Genomic DNA, 17,759 nt, shown 5'->3' with positions numbered 1-17,759 from the left:
GCAACAAGTTATCCTTTACCTTAGAAGAGCTGTCTTGACCTGTCTCATACCACTGGGCCCCCAGAATTTCAGTGAGATGAAAGCCCCTGAGTTTTTGCTGAATTTATTTCCCACCCTCAACCAGATATCTTACCACTAAGTCTAGAATCGTTGCTGCCTCTTGCACCTTAGGTTCAATCAGCATAATGTCATCAATACAGTGGACCCATGTGATGTCTTATAAAAAATGTGATCAAGGTTGGTGTGGACTAAATTATGACATAAGGCTGAACTGAAGTAAGATAAATCTCCAAGGTAGGATGGTGAAAGGTGGATTGCTGGCCTTACCAGATAAAGCGAGCTGCTTCCGGCGGTCTTTGCTAATAGCAAAAACATTTGCCAGATCAATAGCTGCATGTCAGGGACCGGAGGATGTGTTAATCTCAAGCAATGAAATCACATCTAGAATCGTAGCTGCGGTTATAGTCACCACCTGATTGATAATCCACTGTCATCCTATGCGATCCATCTGTTCTCTGCAGGGTTCAAATAGGTGGGCTGCACGGGGATGTGGTGGGAATCAACCACCTCTGCATGCTTCAAGTCCTTGACAGTGACACTTATCTCCGAAACCATTCCAGAAATGTGGTATTGCTTCTGGTTTACTATCTTCCTAAGTAGAGACAGTTCCAGTGACTCACCTCTGTCCTTTCTGACTACAGTAGGTCTCCACAGTGCAGGTCAGAAAATGGAGGTGGATATTTGCCAGTTCCCAAGTCTATACCAAGTAAGCATTCTAGAACTGGAGAAATAACCACAGGTTCAGGAACTCACTGACCCTGCTTCTCTGGTTTCATCTTTGCTTCTTCTGTGGAAGACCCAGTCCCTTTCAAATGTCTTCCAGATATTTCTGGGAGCCCCCCCTGAGCCCTATAGATCTACTTCTGAAACCAGTTTTTGCAGACACCTACCCATTTCATTTACTCTTGCTCATATTCTCTGGGAGTTCCATCCTGGCCACTGCTACTGTAGTGAGAACATGAGCGCCTAGACGCTGCTGAAGGCTAAGGGTGCATTCTGCACAGCTATACATGTGACACAACTTACAATCCCTACGTGTTCCCCTTAGGACCCTAGTGAAACCACTCCTTTACATTTTCACTGTGGGAGTAAAAGACAAGAGTGTGCTCGGAATCGCCCTGCCCCCATGATGAATGTCCATAACCCATCAGCAAAACATTCGCACTACGACTTTCTCTTCCCTTGGGTGGATTCCTTCTCAAGAAAGTGCTCGGTTTCCTTTTATCTGCAGGTTCACTAGACCAGAGCTACTAGAAATGGGGTCCACAAGCCGGGCTATGGAGCCTGTTAGCAGTACGTGACAAAATAACACAGGGGTTGAGAGTAAAGTGTTTACTTTATAGCAATTAGACATACCAACTTAATGTCTGTTGATTTTGATAATAAAAAATTGAGATTTGTGATATTTGTAGTTTTACCTCATGTCTCTAATGACTTTTTTCCTTGGGTTTTACAAAATCTCAGTCTATGATAGATCAGAAATTTAAAAACAGAAAGAAAAAGGAAATCTGGTCCTTCCCTACTAATGATTTAAGAAACTGTGCTACAGTGATTGAGTGCAAGCTTGAGGCTGGAATGTGCTCTGCAGCATACTTGGCCTGGAAGAGTCTGGCAAAAAATTGGGTTTGTTGCGACCAACCTGAAGTAGTGGAGGGGAAGGGCAGTAGGACTGGTGTTAACCCTGTAATATAAGTTCTCTTGCTCTTTGCTTGAACTAGGAACACAGTCCAACTCTCTGACCAGTGCACATGGCGTAAGCGAGAGGGGAGATGAGGAGCCTACTCTTGCATGCCAGGTGGGTGGGAAGAGAAGGGCTCTGACTCACTGAGTGTTCTCAGGTCCAGTGGCTCAGCAATAGGGGACAGGTTGCCTTCAGAGACACGAATAGCTGTCCTCATCATGGAAGTGACTCCCCTAGTCCAGAGGGAACGGTGCTTCCGTGGGGCAAGATTTACCTGGGCAGGAGGAGGGCGGGGATTCTCAGAATACCCCCTAACACTTTGGCTGTGTCTTAAGTGGCACTTCCTTTATGTTAAGCATCTATCTGGTTGCAGACAAGACCTGACTCAGACCTCCCCCACTGGCTGTTCTCTCAGACAGCCCTGCTCCAATTGCTGTTTGCACAAAATATCCTCCCTCCTCTTGGACTTGGAGAAATAGCTGAGGGAACTGCACCAGGCTCCTGTCAGGGGGCAAAATCCACTTTTCAGGACTGCTGACAGCAGGACAACATCTAGTGGAGTGCTAATGACGTAGTATATGTTACATATATTACCAATTAGCTTGACCTCTTCACGTCAAAGCCCCTCCAAAAATGACTCTATCCCTGCTGAAATATACCCTCCACCATAGAGCTTTGTGTATCTCACATGCAGAATTTGTCTTGTTTATTTCTATCCATGATCATATATGTCTTTATTATCTTTTCCATATTTAACTAAGAACTCCCTCAGAACAGGGACTATTTCTTCAACTCCAAATTCTCGGTAGCACACAGTCTAACAGAAGTGGATTCTTCATGGTCATTTATGACAGTGATCGGTTCTATTTCTTTTTAAATTACAGATAGTAAGAATATATTTTAATAGCAAAATATTACAGGCACAACAAAATGCTCTTTTTAATAAACTTAACCAAAGAATATAAATAAACATGGCACATTTTACAAAAAGTAAGAACAATATGACCTACGCAAAGAAAAACTCTTGGTTCTACGAAAACAAAACACGCACCACACACCTCAGTGGGGATTCATTTGGGACTCCTTTGTGAAACTGACATAAAACATTTTAACTTGACATTTGCTTTATCTCATATGATACACATAACAAAATACATTAAAAACCTTGTTGAAGTATACAAAAATGTAATGTAACTTCTGAGTCCTGGGTGTCTAAGTAACAGAAGAAATGTATTGATCAAGGTATGCACTTGGACTGCAAAAGCAGTGTTAGATCATAGCTTTGCACCATACTCTTTTTAGTTTTGGGGTCTCCCTCCACTTTTATCTCTCTTCCTACCTATAAAACTTCTACTAAAAAAGCAATATTAATAAAGATAAGAGGAGGGATTCGAATCTAATTATGAATTCTGGATGCCAGCATCTTGTTCTCTTATTTCAACCCCGTGATTCTAGCTTGAAAATGTGGAGTAACACATCATCATATATTTTGAGTGGATTTAGTGTTGCTCCTTTAACTGGCAACAGAAGTTGCTCTTGAATGAGGCTCAGGGTGCTCAGTGAAATCAATGCAAGGTGATTCTTACTTCCCCTGGGCCAGTGTGGACAGCTCACCCTGGGGAAGAGATTGCCATAGCACACTCTTCTCTGCTTGAGAAGTCTCTCAATCCATGGGCAGAAGTGTTGGATGAAGTCAAATTGGTGCTACAAGTGCTCTATTATTGTTAGAGTGATAAAAATGCCAATTATTATTATTAAACTACAAGTCATCTACTATTTTATTATCTTTCCTCATTTGTTTTCTTACTCTTGAAAACATTGCCCCCCAAAATGATGAAGAGATATTTTTTTTAGGTTTTACCTTCCTTTATTATCCTACCTGATAGTCCACAGGATATTTAATTCTCACAGGTTTATCATTAGAAGGGAGGGAAGGACCCTCTAGATTTCTGAGCCTTTTATGAAGAGAAAATAAATAACTGCCAACATTTCCCATTTTAGTTTTGGAAATTGTTTCTGTATGAAGAGAAAAGACAAGCAAAAATAACACTGCCTCCCCCCATCTTTGGTGTTTGCTATTTCCATACACTTGATGTAGAGGCAGTCAAGGTACACAGCTGTTCCCATCCTGGTTGATGGCACAACCTGGATGTCAGATGAGCTGACTGTAAGGCAGAATGGGACTCTAGGCAACTAATGTCAACCAGCTTGAGGACCACAGTGAGGGAAAACAAGATCCCTTTATCTTCTATTGGGCATTCTGAGTGAGCATGCCTGGGCTGGTGGTTCCATCCGTTTTCATCAGAACGATGATGCTTTGATATTCTCAAGAAGACGACAACATCTTGAAGGGCAAGCAGTGACCTGTGAGTCAGCAAATGTGTGTTCTGAAAAGTCCAAATCCGCATCTGCTTTTGCTTTGTTTTGAAAGAGAAATCCTTAGTCAGCTTTCCTCTGAAGCCTGCTGTGGATCACAGCATCAAGGACCATGCCACCCTGCTCCTGAGTCAGGACATCCTTGGTCAGGAAAGGTCTATTTAAAGATGAATGACCGGGATCGGATTGTGCCTTCCCCTTGGTCGAGCTGCTTTCTTATTTGAGACTGTAACAGAGCATGCACGTGCGTATTTATTATTGAGTAATTTTAAGATAACGAACTTGACATATTAAATAAGACATGGTGGTTAGTAATAACATGGTGCCACTATAAATGAATTAATAGGTGACAATTTTCAGTATGGGTTTTTTTTTTTTAAAGATTTATTTATTTATTCATGAGAGACTCAGAGAGGCAGAAAGAGAAGCAGGCTCCCCGAGAGGAGCCTGATGTGGAACTTGATCCCAGGACCTTGGGATCAGGTCCTGAACTGAAGGCAGAGGCTCAACCACTGAGCCACCAGGTGCCCCTGGTATGATTTCCTATATTTTTCTCAGGATGAATACTGTAAAGTAGTTGCTAAAACACATACAAATTGGGAATTGGCCTAATACTTATGGCGGTTCATAAAATGCAATACTACTCAATGAATCAAAATGAATACTTAACTCTAAGTTTATTGATAGGGAAAAATGTTTATAATACATTGTCAGTGGAGCACACAGGTAAAAAAACACTGAAGTATGACTAAATTTTGTTTTGAATACTTATTTGCACAGGGAGAAGTCTGAAAGTGTGTGAATTTGATATTTTTTACCTTAATTTTCCCCAAATAATGATGTCACTTGCATAATTACAAAATACAAAGAATAAAAAGCTGATTCCTATCTGAGTAAATGTTTCATGTGGCAAAGTATTTCCCCACTGAATAGCAAATACATTGGAACTATCTCAGACTGAGTGGTATATTTATTTGCATTTCAAACTGAAAAGATAACCAAAAACAAAAGTCCTAGCATCTAGAAAAGGATATGCAACAAATTTCTACATATCAGCTAATTACATAAAATATCAGGAAAAATTGTTTATATTGGAAAACATCAAGGGTTTCAAGATGGTATTTATGAAAATTTTTAGAAAGCTTTAAGGATAAGTTCTTGACTAACGACTCACTAAGTTGCAAACATAGATACAAAAAAATGTATGAGACTGGTAAATTTTTATAAGTGCTCTGTCTTCCCCCTGGCAGGGGTACATAGGCAGTAGACCAAATAAACCACATTTTGACTTGATCTTCACAAACACACTGAAAGCTGAGCTAAGTTCCTCTGGCAACCTTCCTCCTCTATTTAAAAGGATTTTCTACTATAGAAATATGTCAACTTTTCCCTAACTGACCTTCTGGTCCCATGGGACCTCCTCTGGGCAAGACTGGACCAGGCTGCACCCTCAAAGGAAGACTAACGTACTTGAGGGCGTGAGGCTAAGGCTCTGGGGCAGAGATCCCAGTGCAACTCTTTTCTCTCTTACCCCTGTCTACATGCCTTCTGTGTCTCATGAGAATAAACAGACTATTCCATGAGCCTGCCAGTGGACATCCCATTGATTCTTGGGGATAGTCTGACACTAGCAACAGAAATACATTTGAAATCATCAACATGTTACTTCTGAGTCCTAGGCATCCAGAGGACTTGTATAACTCACCAGTTTCCAGCGTAATATCTTGATCCACTCATCAGCTTCTACTCCTGTCTTTGCACAGAGATAAAATGTCCTGAATGGGAACACCAAGCTGATAAGATAAAAGAAACACATAAGATGCTCCAGATGGTTGCCTGAATATATCGGTTGAACAGTAATTAGAACATTCAACAGGACAAAAAGAATCAACAAAGCTACTGGAAGAACTGGTGAATTCCAGCAAGTGACAGAAATGTTGAGGAAGTTGTAGATTCATATTATCATCATCAACCAGATTTCTATTTTCTTTCTTTTTGGGGGGGGGGGGGAGGGCAGTGGTCAGATTTCAATTTTGTAATGAGAATTGGAAAAAGAAAAAACATGACCAGGACACCCCCAGATCCTTTTGTTGCTTATGTCTTAGACTGAATACAACACTCGTATTTATAATACAATATATAATATAATAAACACTTTGTGTTTATTCAGCTGATGTGTTAAATGACTCAGAACCTGTGCTGTGATTCAAAGAATAAGTAAGTCATATAAGAGTTTTCTGAAGAAACTCATTTGTGTTGGCTTGATTTGATGAGAAATGATCTCTCCTCTGTGGATGTAAGCAGTTTTAACTATTCAGAACACAGGAAAAAGGATAATAAATGTCTTCTACTATTCATTTTGCCCGCTCTGTCATGAGTTAATCTCTGCTGGAAGAAGACAAACTTTCCTACTCGCATGAAAAACGTATTCTAGGAATATGGTAACTCTTCATTGACTGTCTCTTTGGCTATATAGTCAAATCTTTTGACTAATAAGGTCAGCCCTAACTTACATCCTGCCTGTATTTCCTATCCTTACAGTTGGGATGCAAAACACTAAAAATCCTTTTTCCTTCCTCTCAAGGAAAAAAAAAAAAAAAAAAAAAAAAAAAAGCCTAAAAAGCCTTGAACTAAAATTCAGAAGGGTTTCTATAGCTTAAAGCCAAGCAGTATATCTTGTTTGTATCAGTAATTAATGTTGAATAGACAAGAAGTAAGTCCCTGTGCATAGAAGGTAAACCTTGATGTGAGGTCCAGGTGGGTGAGGAGCAGACAGTGGGGAGGGAGTGGTGCTACTGCGCACACACTGTATAAAACTTTCTGGAATTGTCATTGTTTGGTACTCCCTGTGAGAGACATTATTAATTGCCTATTAATGCAGATAATTTTTCCTTTCTTCTTGCTAACAGGACCCCAGGCAATAAATTATAATTAGTTGGAAGCAAATTATGATCTTACTAGTTTTCTAGCTTCCCCTGCTGCCAGCAATGGCCATGGGGCCCAGCCCTGGCCAATGAGATAGGAGGGGAAATGTGATAGAAGATTTCTGAGAAAATGTCTGCCTTTGTGATCAAAAGGGACAGACATGGCCGATACCAACCCTCCATCCTTCATGACTGACATGAAAATGTGAGGCCTAAAGCTGGAGTAGCTCTCATGGACACTAAAGTAGCAAGTGAAAAGTTAAAGGCCAAGAGAACTCTAGAGATGCTGGTGCTGATCTTGTCAAGCTAGCTGTCTGCCTCCTGATATTTTGTTATATAAGAAGTAATGCCCCCGCTGGCTCATATGGTTACTTTTAACTGAATTTTAAAAAGATACCCATTATTGGTTGATGTTACAGAATTAATGTTAATTTAGGGGGGATAATAATGGTGAGATTTTTATTCTTAAAAAGTGTGTACTAGAGTATATAGGGGTAAAGTGCCATGATATCTCCAACTTATAATTCAATTGGTTCAGGACAAAAATGAATAGTGGTAAAACTGACAGGGCAAAATGTTAATGATGCATGTAGCTGAAGGGTATATGGGCATATGAATCTTTCAACATTTGTATGTTTGAAAAACATTAAAATAAAACTTGGTGGGAAATAAGACACTTCTTTTTCAAGACATTTTGCTTTTCCCAGTTAGAAAACTGTCATGATATACTGATTTGGTTAGAACAAAACACTTTTGTGTCATCTGCCAGAAATTGTCATAATAATACAAATCATTCATTGTTGGAGGCAACAAAGTTAAAAATAAAATTGAGTAAAAAAACTCCAAAAGAACAAGATGAGAATAGCATCCTGTTACACGTATACTTAGGCAGCATACCACATAAAAAACTATAGCCACCAGACCTGCTTATTTGTTTAAGTCCCTTTAAATGAGCCATTACGTCACACTCAGCTGGAAGCACTCCTGACATATATGTCCTGTGTGTTAGTTAAATCCGTGTCCCTCAGATCAGGACATTCATACACATAAGGACATTCAGGGTTTTTTCTTTTTCTTTTTCTTTTTCTTTTTCTTTTTCCTTTTCTTTTTCTTTTTTTTTTTTATTCCTCAGTGAAAATAATTGGCAAGAAGACTTTTGAAATCATTTTCTTTACAAAACAACTTACCAAAAACAGTTTACCCTTTCCTGTGAATAATCAAATTGTACAGCCGAACACTCTGTCAAGTCTAAGATCCGAATTGGTTCTGGTGACTTAAAAGAAAAAAAAAACAAAACAGGCTATTGTCATCACACACACACACACACACACACAAATACATAAATTTGTTCAGCACCTATTTCCCTAAAAATCTTCCACTATGTGCACCTGTCCATTTTATTTTCACTGAGGGGGCTGATCATGGAGAAGCTTACTAAGGGGTGTCATAACCCCTGGTTTGGGGATTGGCTAGTTATGAAACTGGATGTTAGAAAAAGATTGTCTTTATCAATTTAAATTTAACAGAGATGCATTTTAAATATGGAAGGGAATCATAGTTTTCTTTCATGTTTTTAAACTTCTGTTTTCTCAGAAAATTGGGGTATGGAAAGTGAGAAGAAATAAAATAGTTTCAAATTGGCTTAATGAAATGGGCATGGGAAACGGACATTGTTTTTTGTTTGTTTGTTTGTTTGTTTGTTTGTTTGTTTGTTTGTTTGAAGTAGGCTCCATGCCCAGCGTGGAGTTCATCTTGGGGCTGGAACTCAAGACTCTGAGATAAAAACCTGAGCTGAGATCAAGAGTTGGACATTTAACCAACTGAGCCACTCAGGTGCCCCGAAATGGGGATATTTTTGATAAAGAGAGAAATTGCTGCAGAGAGAGCTAATACATGGTGACAAGAGAACAATCCCATTGCCCTAAGAGGATGCTGTGCGCTGGGAGCTAGTTGAGCCAGTTCAAAAGAGCAGTTGCTAGAACACACATCTCATCCTTGTGAAAGAACTCTGCTCGAGGCTCCTGGCTGGCTTAGTCCATGTAGCCTGCAGCTCTTGATCTTGGTTGGGGTCATGAGTTTGAGCCTCATACGGGGTGTAGAGCTAACTTAAAAAGAAAAGAAAAACTCTGCCCATATCACAAATCAAGAATTCATATTTCCAAGCATTTATTGGTGTTTCAGTTGCTCATAGGGAAAAAAATCAGAGATCTCAAAGGCAGATGTTCCTTCCATCTAGAGAGCTGATTTTTAAAGGGAAAAGGTATTATCAAGTTTCTCACCATCTGGTCTTTGAAGTATTTCAGTTCATTCCTGTGCAACGTGAACCATCTTGTTTTCCAGGTCTGAGGAAAAACAAAAACAAAAACACGTAGGTTTTGGATATGGGGATGCAGTATTTGACCTGGACCATTTCCTTTAATTTGAAAAGAATCTAAAAGATTAGCTACAATAAAATATTGTTATGGCAAAGTCGTCTCTGAAGAAAAGTTTGAAAATATCTACAAAGACCAAAATGATTTCATACGTAGAGTTCATGATGAAGGCAGAGATATTGACAGATGTAAACAAATACAAAGAAATAGTCTATTGTAAATATCCAAGGTGATTTATGACAAATCACTAAATGTTTATTAACTCTATGATAAGAATAGGTACCATTTTGTAAGCACCTATTATGGGCTAGATACTACCCTTGGAGATTTATATATATTACAACCTTTATACAATGCCAGATATTCTTGTTTAACAAATACACAAACTGAAGTTGAACAACCTCAAACTACATGATTTTCTAAGAGTTGTCTAAGAATTCCACAGCATTGGTAGCAGGTACTGTTGGTTCCCACCTTCTCCCTCCTAGGTACTAACAGAACCCTCATCTTCTCTTGAGTGGCAATGTGCCCAGTTAAAAGAAGTAACAGACAACTTAAAAATAAGTACGCTATAAGTATAAATACTTTCCACCCTTAGGGAGCATCCAGCCTAATAGGAACACAAGTAACAATATTTAGGTTAACGTCAAGCAGGTTAAGTGCCCTGACTCTTAAAATAGGGAGGAGTAGACATATTCTATGAAGGCCTTCTTAGCACATTAAAATGAAGTAGCGTACTTTGAAAGGCACAATTACATAAATGGAGGGACAGTTGGATGCCCCAGATTAGTAAAGTTTTAAATTGTGCTTTCTTTGGGATTTTATAACATAGTTACATTAATGCCAGTGATGTTTTTGGCCTACTTTTAGGTAAACATTTTATACAATTTTGACTTCCTTGTTAAAAAAAAAAAAAAGAGAGAGAGAGAAATGTTCTAGAGTTAACTTGCTACTTTCATCCAGGATTGTTCCATTAAAAGGACTGTATGTTTTGGGGGCAGTGGTGGGTTGTAACAGTAACCTACTCTCACACCTTTGACATTGCCAAAGAAAAGTCAAGTGACTTTCCAGAATGTTGACTAGTATTAGTGATAAAGATCAACTCTTGAAACAGGAAAATATTATAACTGGGTCAAAATAGGCAATTATGCTTTTAAAAAAAAAAAAAAGTCAAAGCAAGAATTTAGTCTACATGACATGTTGTCTGTCTGTGGCCGGTGCTAGCAAAAACATGTCTTCTTACCTTGACCAGGCCCCCCTGTTTGGTGAGGTAACCTTCTTTGGTGCCCAGCTGAAAAAGAAAGAAACTCCAAGTGAAGCCCAGAACTATTACAACATGATTTTTGTCTTTCTATTTCGGTCCTATTTGAACATGAAACACCGGTTTGCCTTTGACCTTTAAATAATTGCCTTACATTTCTTCACCCAGACACTTGAAAATCCTCCCTGTGTTGTGAGAGACTGTTCCCAGACTGGATCATCTGGAGGAATTCTGTAGCAACAGGTGATGGCTGGAAGACTCTCTTCTAACTTGAGAGTAATTTGCAAGCAATAAGCCACATCCCGGCGCTTGTAAACGTCAGTGTTGGGCAGTGTGTTAAGTGAAACCCAGCTGTTTATTTTTTATTTTTTAAAATATTTTATTTATTTATTCATGAGACACACAGAGAGAGATAGAGAGAGAGACACACACACACAGAGAGGCAGAGACACAGGCAGAGGGAGAAGCAGGCTCCATGCAGGGAGCCGGATGCGGGACTCGATTCCGGGTCTCCAGGATCACACCCTGGGCTGAAGGCGGCGCTAAATCGCGGAGCCACCCCGGGTGCCCAACCTAGCTGTTTAAATTGTTGTTGCAGCGGGTGTTCCCCACAAAGGTGCCTGTGCGCACCCACACACACATTGGGTCAATACATCTAGGAAACTCTGGATGAAGTAGGAGCATTTCATTACTCCCCAGAGCCTGCATTATGCCAGTATTCCTTGTGAATTTTAAGAGGGAACATGAGAAATAGCATTTCCAATATTTATTTTATCACATGATCCTCTTCCATCCCCCCCCCCCCCCACCGCCCCTTTTTTTCAGAGACCATCTCTTGAGACCTCTATTCTGTGGGAAAGACTTTCAGGAATGCAGATTTATTCACATTTGCTTATCCAAAAGGGATTTGAAGTGACAATGAGTCACTTCTTAACTCACATAGCATTAATTCAAGGATAACACGTAGCTGGCACCTATAAAAGGTAAGGACTGGTGGGGAACTGTGCAAATAGAAGTATGCATAAAACAAGGATCCTAAGATGAAGAAATGTATAACTTCATAAATTGCAAAAACTGAATTCCTTGAAGGATATTTTGTTCGAGCATGACGTTACTCGATATCTGACATTAGGCAGATAACAGAACAAAGAGAAAAATGTTTCCAAAGCAAAGGGAACAGAAATTTTAGTAGGAGGGAGTCGTTAAAAAATGATGAATCCCACAACAGGAAAGCTAAGGAAGCTAACATTTTAGATAGGACTGATTCTTGTGTCAGGCTTGCAAGATCTATTATCTCACTTAATTTTTACCAACACAACCAACTGGTATTTCACATCTCCCAGGTCCAAAACAAAACTGCTCATTCCCATCCCCCAGACCCACCCCTCCTGCCATCTTAGCAAAGTCCTCCTGGACTACCGTGTGACTCTTTCACGTACCACATTCAACCTGTCCTAAGACTTGTCTCTTCTACCTGCACAGCACACCCTGAAGTTAACCAGTTCCTACCCCCACTCCCCAGTTTGAACTACCACCGTCTCTCTCTGGACCACTACAATCGCCCCCTAACTACTCGCCTTGCTCCAAACTTTGGCCACATTCCATTTTCCACTTTGTGGTGAGAATGAACTGTTTTAAAAAAAATTTTAAAGCTTAAATTATGTTGCTCAAAACTCTCACAATTTCTGCTTGGCACTTAGAACAACAACAAAAAAATCCTTTATCTTGTCCTCCAAGGCCTTCCATGTTGGTCAAAGGAGATAGAGCTGACATTTCGGATGGGAGTCTTCTTTTCCTGTGTAGCAGCACAGTTGGCTTCCATGGCCCCTGCCCATCATTGGGAAACAATTTTCCAGGGCCTCTCACATGTCTGTATGTCTTATCAGCAAGGTTCCAACAGCCCTTTGTTCCAGACCCACTTTTAAAGCATGTTTGTAGAGCACACAACCTTAGAAGATGGAGAGAGTGTCTTCCTCCGGAGGAAGGGGCAGATGGCCAGCGGTCTGCCATGAAGCCATGGAGCTTGGTTAGTCTGGGAGCAAGTCAAGTCTCAGGCTCTTCACAGTTTTTGACACCTGCTAATGCCAGTAATGCTCCAAAGCACTGTGAATTTCCAAACACTTAGCTGGGTGGTGAGCCCTTTGAGAACAACGCTGCCTTACAGGATCCACCCCTCCTTCCCTCCATGATCGCACCTCCTACCACATTTCCTCTCGCTCACTTCATGCCAATCATGATCTTCCTGCTAGTCTTCAAAATACCTCGATTTAGTTCTCACCTCTAGGCTCTTATACTGTTCTCTCTTCCTGCAACACTAGAACATGTTAGTAGTTTTCTGTATGTATTGATGCACAATAAGCTCGGTGGATTTGTCATTATATAGTGGGTGCAGCCAGGCTCCCCCAATTCCTCACCACTGTCTTAAAAACTCCATTATACAGACACTTCTGTGTAGTCATATTGAGATATTAGGGCAGGAGAATCTATCCGATACTTGGAGTAAGCAAAGAAGGGAAGCAATAGGCTTGCAGAATTGGGTTAAAGAGGTTTATTTCCACCCAAGGATGCTACCTCTCATGCTCACACCCGCTCTACAGATTAAGTCCTGCATTTTACTGTTGATAAAGAACATGTGTAGTAGGGTATGGTCCAACTGACGCTGAGTGAGGACCTTCAGGGTAAGTGCAGTAGAGGAGAGTGTGAAGCTACATTGACAGGACAGGTGAAAGAGATGTTGAGGTGACTGGTGGCAGGGTGAGGGTTCTCCAAGGCCTTCCATGTTGTTCCGTAAAGAGGAAAGTCAGGGAAGGGACGGGTGGGTTGGCTGGAAATCAAAGAATTGATTGGGAGGTAAGTCTTGCTCTGTTCTTTGGTCTCTTTTGACTGGAGACTATTTATTGTCTTGCTTTCCTAAACCTTGCTAGTTTGATGAGTCTCCCTACAACTGTAACAAAGCTAAAATACCGCTTTTAATCAGTTTCCAGGATTTTTATTTTTGAGTGGATGTAGCACAGAAACAAAAATGTAACATGCGCCACGAACCAGGCTAGGCTACAAAGCTACAAAGACAAGCTATGATTCTTACCCTGAGAAGTGTCAGGCCATCGGGGAAGGCAGACGCATGCCTAGGTAGTTAGCACCCCCCACCCAGCCCCCCTGGGTGATGGTTGCAGGACAAAGGCAAGCAGAGGGTGCTCCCAGCACAAAAGAGGGCCACTTTAAAGAAAGCAAGGAAGGGCTCAGGAAGGCTTTCTGAGAGACACTGGTCTCTGATGCCAGTCTTGAAGGGTGATGAGGGGATAGCTGCGGGGTGGGGGGGGGGGCAGTGCGGGCAGAAGGAGCGCAGAGAAATGCACTTTGTTGTGAGCCTGGGAATGGCACAGGTGAGGCTGGAGGGACCAGGTGGGCCAGAGGACAGCAGGCACCACGGAAGGTTAAGCAGGGAGGTCATGTGATCCATCTGCTTTTTAAGAAGGATCTCCGTGGTGGCAGGTAGAAGGGTGGAAAAGGTACTGCAGACAGGAGGGCCACACATTTATAACTGTCATTTGTAGCGGAGTGTCTTGGAGGGATGCTGTTTCCAGGTGTAGAGTCGGCTCTCTGCGTTTCTTCTGTGGGTTCCCTTCTTTCTGATCCGCACAAATCCTGATGCTCCTCTTACAGCAGGAGCATTTGACAAAGCAGGAAGGGAGAAGGACAGGGGAGCCCTGAGCACCGCGGGGAGGAATGTTTGCAGGGTCACAGCTCACAGGACCAGCGGAAATGGGCTCTTGAAAGGCAATGAGCGCTCGGGCTTCACTGAAACTGAACAAGGGCCCACGTTGCAAAGAAGTGCAAAGGTTTTCTGTCCGTACCTCTCCTTCAGTGAAGCAGAAAAAAAAAAATATATATATATATATAGGAAAAAACAACATCCTCGGGTTTTATAGTCAACGTGGGAATATTTTTCTTCCGCAGACAATTGAAATGTAAATTTCTTTTTTTCTGAATATAGGGAACTTGTGGGAGAATTACAGTTTAGCCAACCATGTGAACACCAGCACCTTTCGTGCATCCTAAGTCAGGACGGGAATAGACGTGCCCTTTTCAAAGTGTTTACAGCCCCAGCACTATGGCATTGTGTTTCTTGAGGATTTACCCTGGATCAGAGGAAATGAGTCATGGGCTTCAAACTTTATGTTCCTTTCCAGGTTTTATAACCCAAGTTAGAGTTTTCATGTGAACAAGCGAATGTTTAAGAGCGTCTGAGGGCCGCGGCGGATGGAGAGCCACTTACAGAAGGTGCAGTGGGCACGAGGTCATTCTCCGTTCTTCCCGTCTGCATTGCTGTGTGAACCCGGACAGACTCATAAATGGAAGGTTCTTCCACTTTCCTCGGATAGGGGTGTTTCAGGACAATCAGAGTGCCTGGGTGAAGACAAAAGAACATGATCAGAAGAGTAGATAGACCCAGAAAGAAGGTCCCAATGCTAACAAGCAGAGACCTGGGGCTAGATTTTGGCCTCTTGTTTTTAGATCTTTTCCCGTGTTCATTTTCTTGACGTTTATCGAGTACCAACTATGTGCCAGGCACTTAGGGTGGACACTGGAGATATAAAGCATGATGAGATGATTTCGGTTCTCCTAGTGCTCAGGCAAAACTAGCAACAGATGTCAATAAACAGGTAGTCATTTAAGTGGACAGGGTGATGACATCAGTGTCAGAGATGCAGATGACACACGCCAGGGACGCCCGGGGACCCGAAGACCCCTTCTATGGAACACTTTGGAAAAGCCTTCACGAAGGAGGCTACATGGGTCCAGACTTTAAGGTATAATTGGAAGTCTTCCAGGTAGCCTTTATAAAGGCCGTGAAAGTAAAACCCAACAAATACACTGGGGTATGAGAGGATTTATTCCATGGTTTCAGAACAAACTTGTAACAAATCAGTGGATCTCAAAAAAAGCAGACTCGTTGCATTTTCCCTACTGTCTCCTACCACCTGATTAATAAAATAAGCCACATGGGAATTTGCTTTGCTCAAGTGAACATGACCTGAACCAGCTTATGTATGATTGCCTTCACTTCCTCTGGAGGAAGAGGACTGGGCAGAAAAAGGGCCAGTCTTTGGGGGCTTGGGTGAGTCCCTCCAAGGCTGAGAGCACTTCTGACTCAACACTTCTAACCATCCCCCCTCTATACTCTTCCCTTCTCCCAATCAATTAGCTGATCGGGAACCAGATAACTTACAAAAAGAGTGAGTTAAGGGTTTCTTCCCTCTTGCTATGGTTTCTTGCTTTTTATTTTACTGGAGTCTTGTAAAAGGCAGGCCTGAGATTGTACCAGACCCTGGGGGAGATATCAAGAATTCAGCAATGTATTCAACAAGTATTTATTGGGCTCTACTATGTGCCAGACACTTGGCATACAACAGCAAACAAAGAAGATACAGCACCTGGTCCTCTGGTAGAGGAGCCAGAAAAAAAAAAAAAAAGAAAAGAAAAGAAATAGAATACATCAGGTGAGAGCAGTGTTCTGGAAATCCTAATACAGCAAGATAAAGACATAAGGCAGGTGATGAGGGTGGCATTGGGGGAAGAATGATATTTCATGGGGGTGGTCAGAAAGGCTTCTTTGAAAAGGTATTTTGAAAGATTATAGATAGTGTGGACCTTGAACTGGAGTAAGAAGGACATAATAAGGACACAGAGAGATCACCTCTGCAGTTAAAAAGCACAAGATAATAATACTACGCCTAAAACAAAGCCAAACCATTCTATGGTGCTCGGCGCTCAGGTATGCATGACGTACTGACTGCAAAACCACAACTGTGGCATCTGAGAGCGGACCAACATGACACCCTGCTGTCACTTGAAAAGGGGCACTGAGAAAAGCCAGGAGAAGGTCTCTGACCATGCCCCCAGACAAGAATGAGACCCTGACCTCCTCCCTCTTCTGCATCCTGTTCACAACTGTAGCATTGGGATCACAATGAAAAATGGCTTTCGCAGCTATCAGAAGCCCCTGTCCTGCCCTTGCACGTCGTCAGCGCTCTTTTGTCAATGTGATCCTTTCATGAGAACAGATCCAGTCATATCAGGACGAGGGGCCACCAGTTACAGTTTTACAGTCATAATGAAAGCAGAGACGCCTAAATCAAGAGCAGCCGTTGTACAGGCTCAGGGGCTCTGTGACACAATCATAGCGTGCCAGATGCTTGGTGAGTGTGGGGTTGGCTCCAGGGTGACCCTCCCCAGAGACTCACCCCTAGCGATGTGCCCAGTGGTCACCATGGCATGGAAAGAGCCACTACTGGCGCTCAGTACCTATTGACCCTGGGCAGTCAGTCTAGCTTCTGTTTCCTCCCCAGACACGTGAGAATAATGACTCTTTCTTCACAAGGCTGTTTGAGGCACCGAATAAAAAGTGTTTGCGAAAGGATTATGAAAATGTTAGATGTTATTATGCTTTGATATAGAGTATTTTTAAATTCGTAAATGAAAACCCAACGATTGCATCTTTGGAACATGAATTTTTAAATGTCGAGTTAAAAAAGACCCACGTGTGACATTCTGCCAAGAATAAAATGGCAGAGTCTAGAAGCCACTGACTACAGCTTGAAGACGAATGAGTGTCTCCTAAGCCCTTCCATCTGAGTGCGGGAGAGGGGACTGGGGCCCAGGGCTCCAAGCAGCTCACAGGTTAGAAAAAATATGAAATCTTAATGCTTTCTTTTCAACGATGATGCTAAATTTTCATCTGTTTCCATATGTCTAATATGAAAATATATTTCTTTAATGATACCTTAGAGATATGTGCCTGGTCAATCCTGTTTTTGTCCACAACCAGGCATACCACCTGTAGTGGTTTCTTATTGCTTCTGTAACAAGTTACTGCAGCTGTAGTGACTTAAAATAACTTGAATTTATTATCATATAGTCCTGGAGGTCAGAAGTCTGAAATGGGTCTCACTAATCTAAAAATCAAGGTATTGGCAAGGGCTGCTTTCCTTCGGGAAAGGCTCTAGGGGAGAAGCCATTCCTTGTCTTTTCTAGCTTCTAGAGGCTGCCAGCATTTCTTCCCTGGTGGCCCCATTCCTCCCTCT

The 17,759-nt window shown here is 41.7% G+C and overlaps 1 protein-coding gene across 2 annotated transcripts in view; it reads right to left on the bottom strand.

Annotated features, from left to right (window-relative positions):
• Positions 1-2,655: 2,655 nt before the first annotated feature.
• DAPP1 (dual adaptor of phosphotyrosine and 3-phosphoinositides 1) overlaps positions 2,656-17,759 on the bottom strand; it is a 48,139-nt gene continuing 33,035 nt past the window's right edge. For both annotated transcript variants that reach the window (XM_025423426.3, XM_025423421.3), the window contains 6 exons: positions 14,951-15,081; positions 10,657-10,704; positions 9,321-9,383; positions 8,229-8,314; positions 5,823-5,910; positions 2,656-4,343 (listed from right to left, as the gene is read on the bottom strand). In XM_025423426.3, the coding sequence (XP_025279211.1) occupies positions 4,275-4,343; positions 5,823-5,910; positions 8,229-8,314; positions 9,321-9,383; positions 10,657-10,704; positions 14,951-15,081 (485 nt within the window). In that variant the 3' untranslated portion in view covers positions 2,656-4,274. The remainder of the gene's footprint in view (positions 4,344-5,822; positions 5,911-8,228; positions 8,315-9,320; positions 9,384-10,656; positions 10,705-14,950; positions 15,082-17,759) is intronic.

The sequence above is a fragment of the Canis lupus genome, chromosome 32, assembly GCF_003254725.2.
Source record: "Canis lupus dingo isolate Sandy chromosome 32, ASM325472v2, whole genome shotgun sequence".
Lineage (NCBI taxonomy): Eukaryota > Metazoa > Chordata > Mammalia > Carnivora > Canidae > Canis > Canis lupus.
This window is presented reverse-complemented; position numbering and strand designations above follow the sequence as displayed.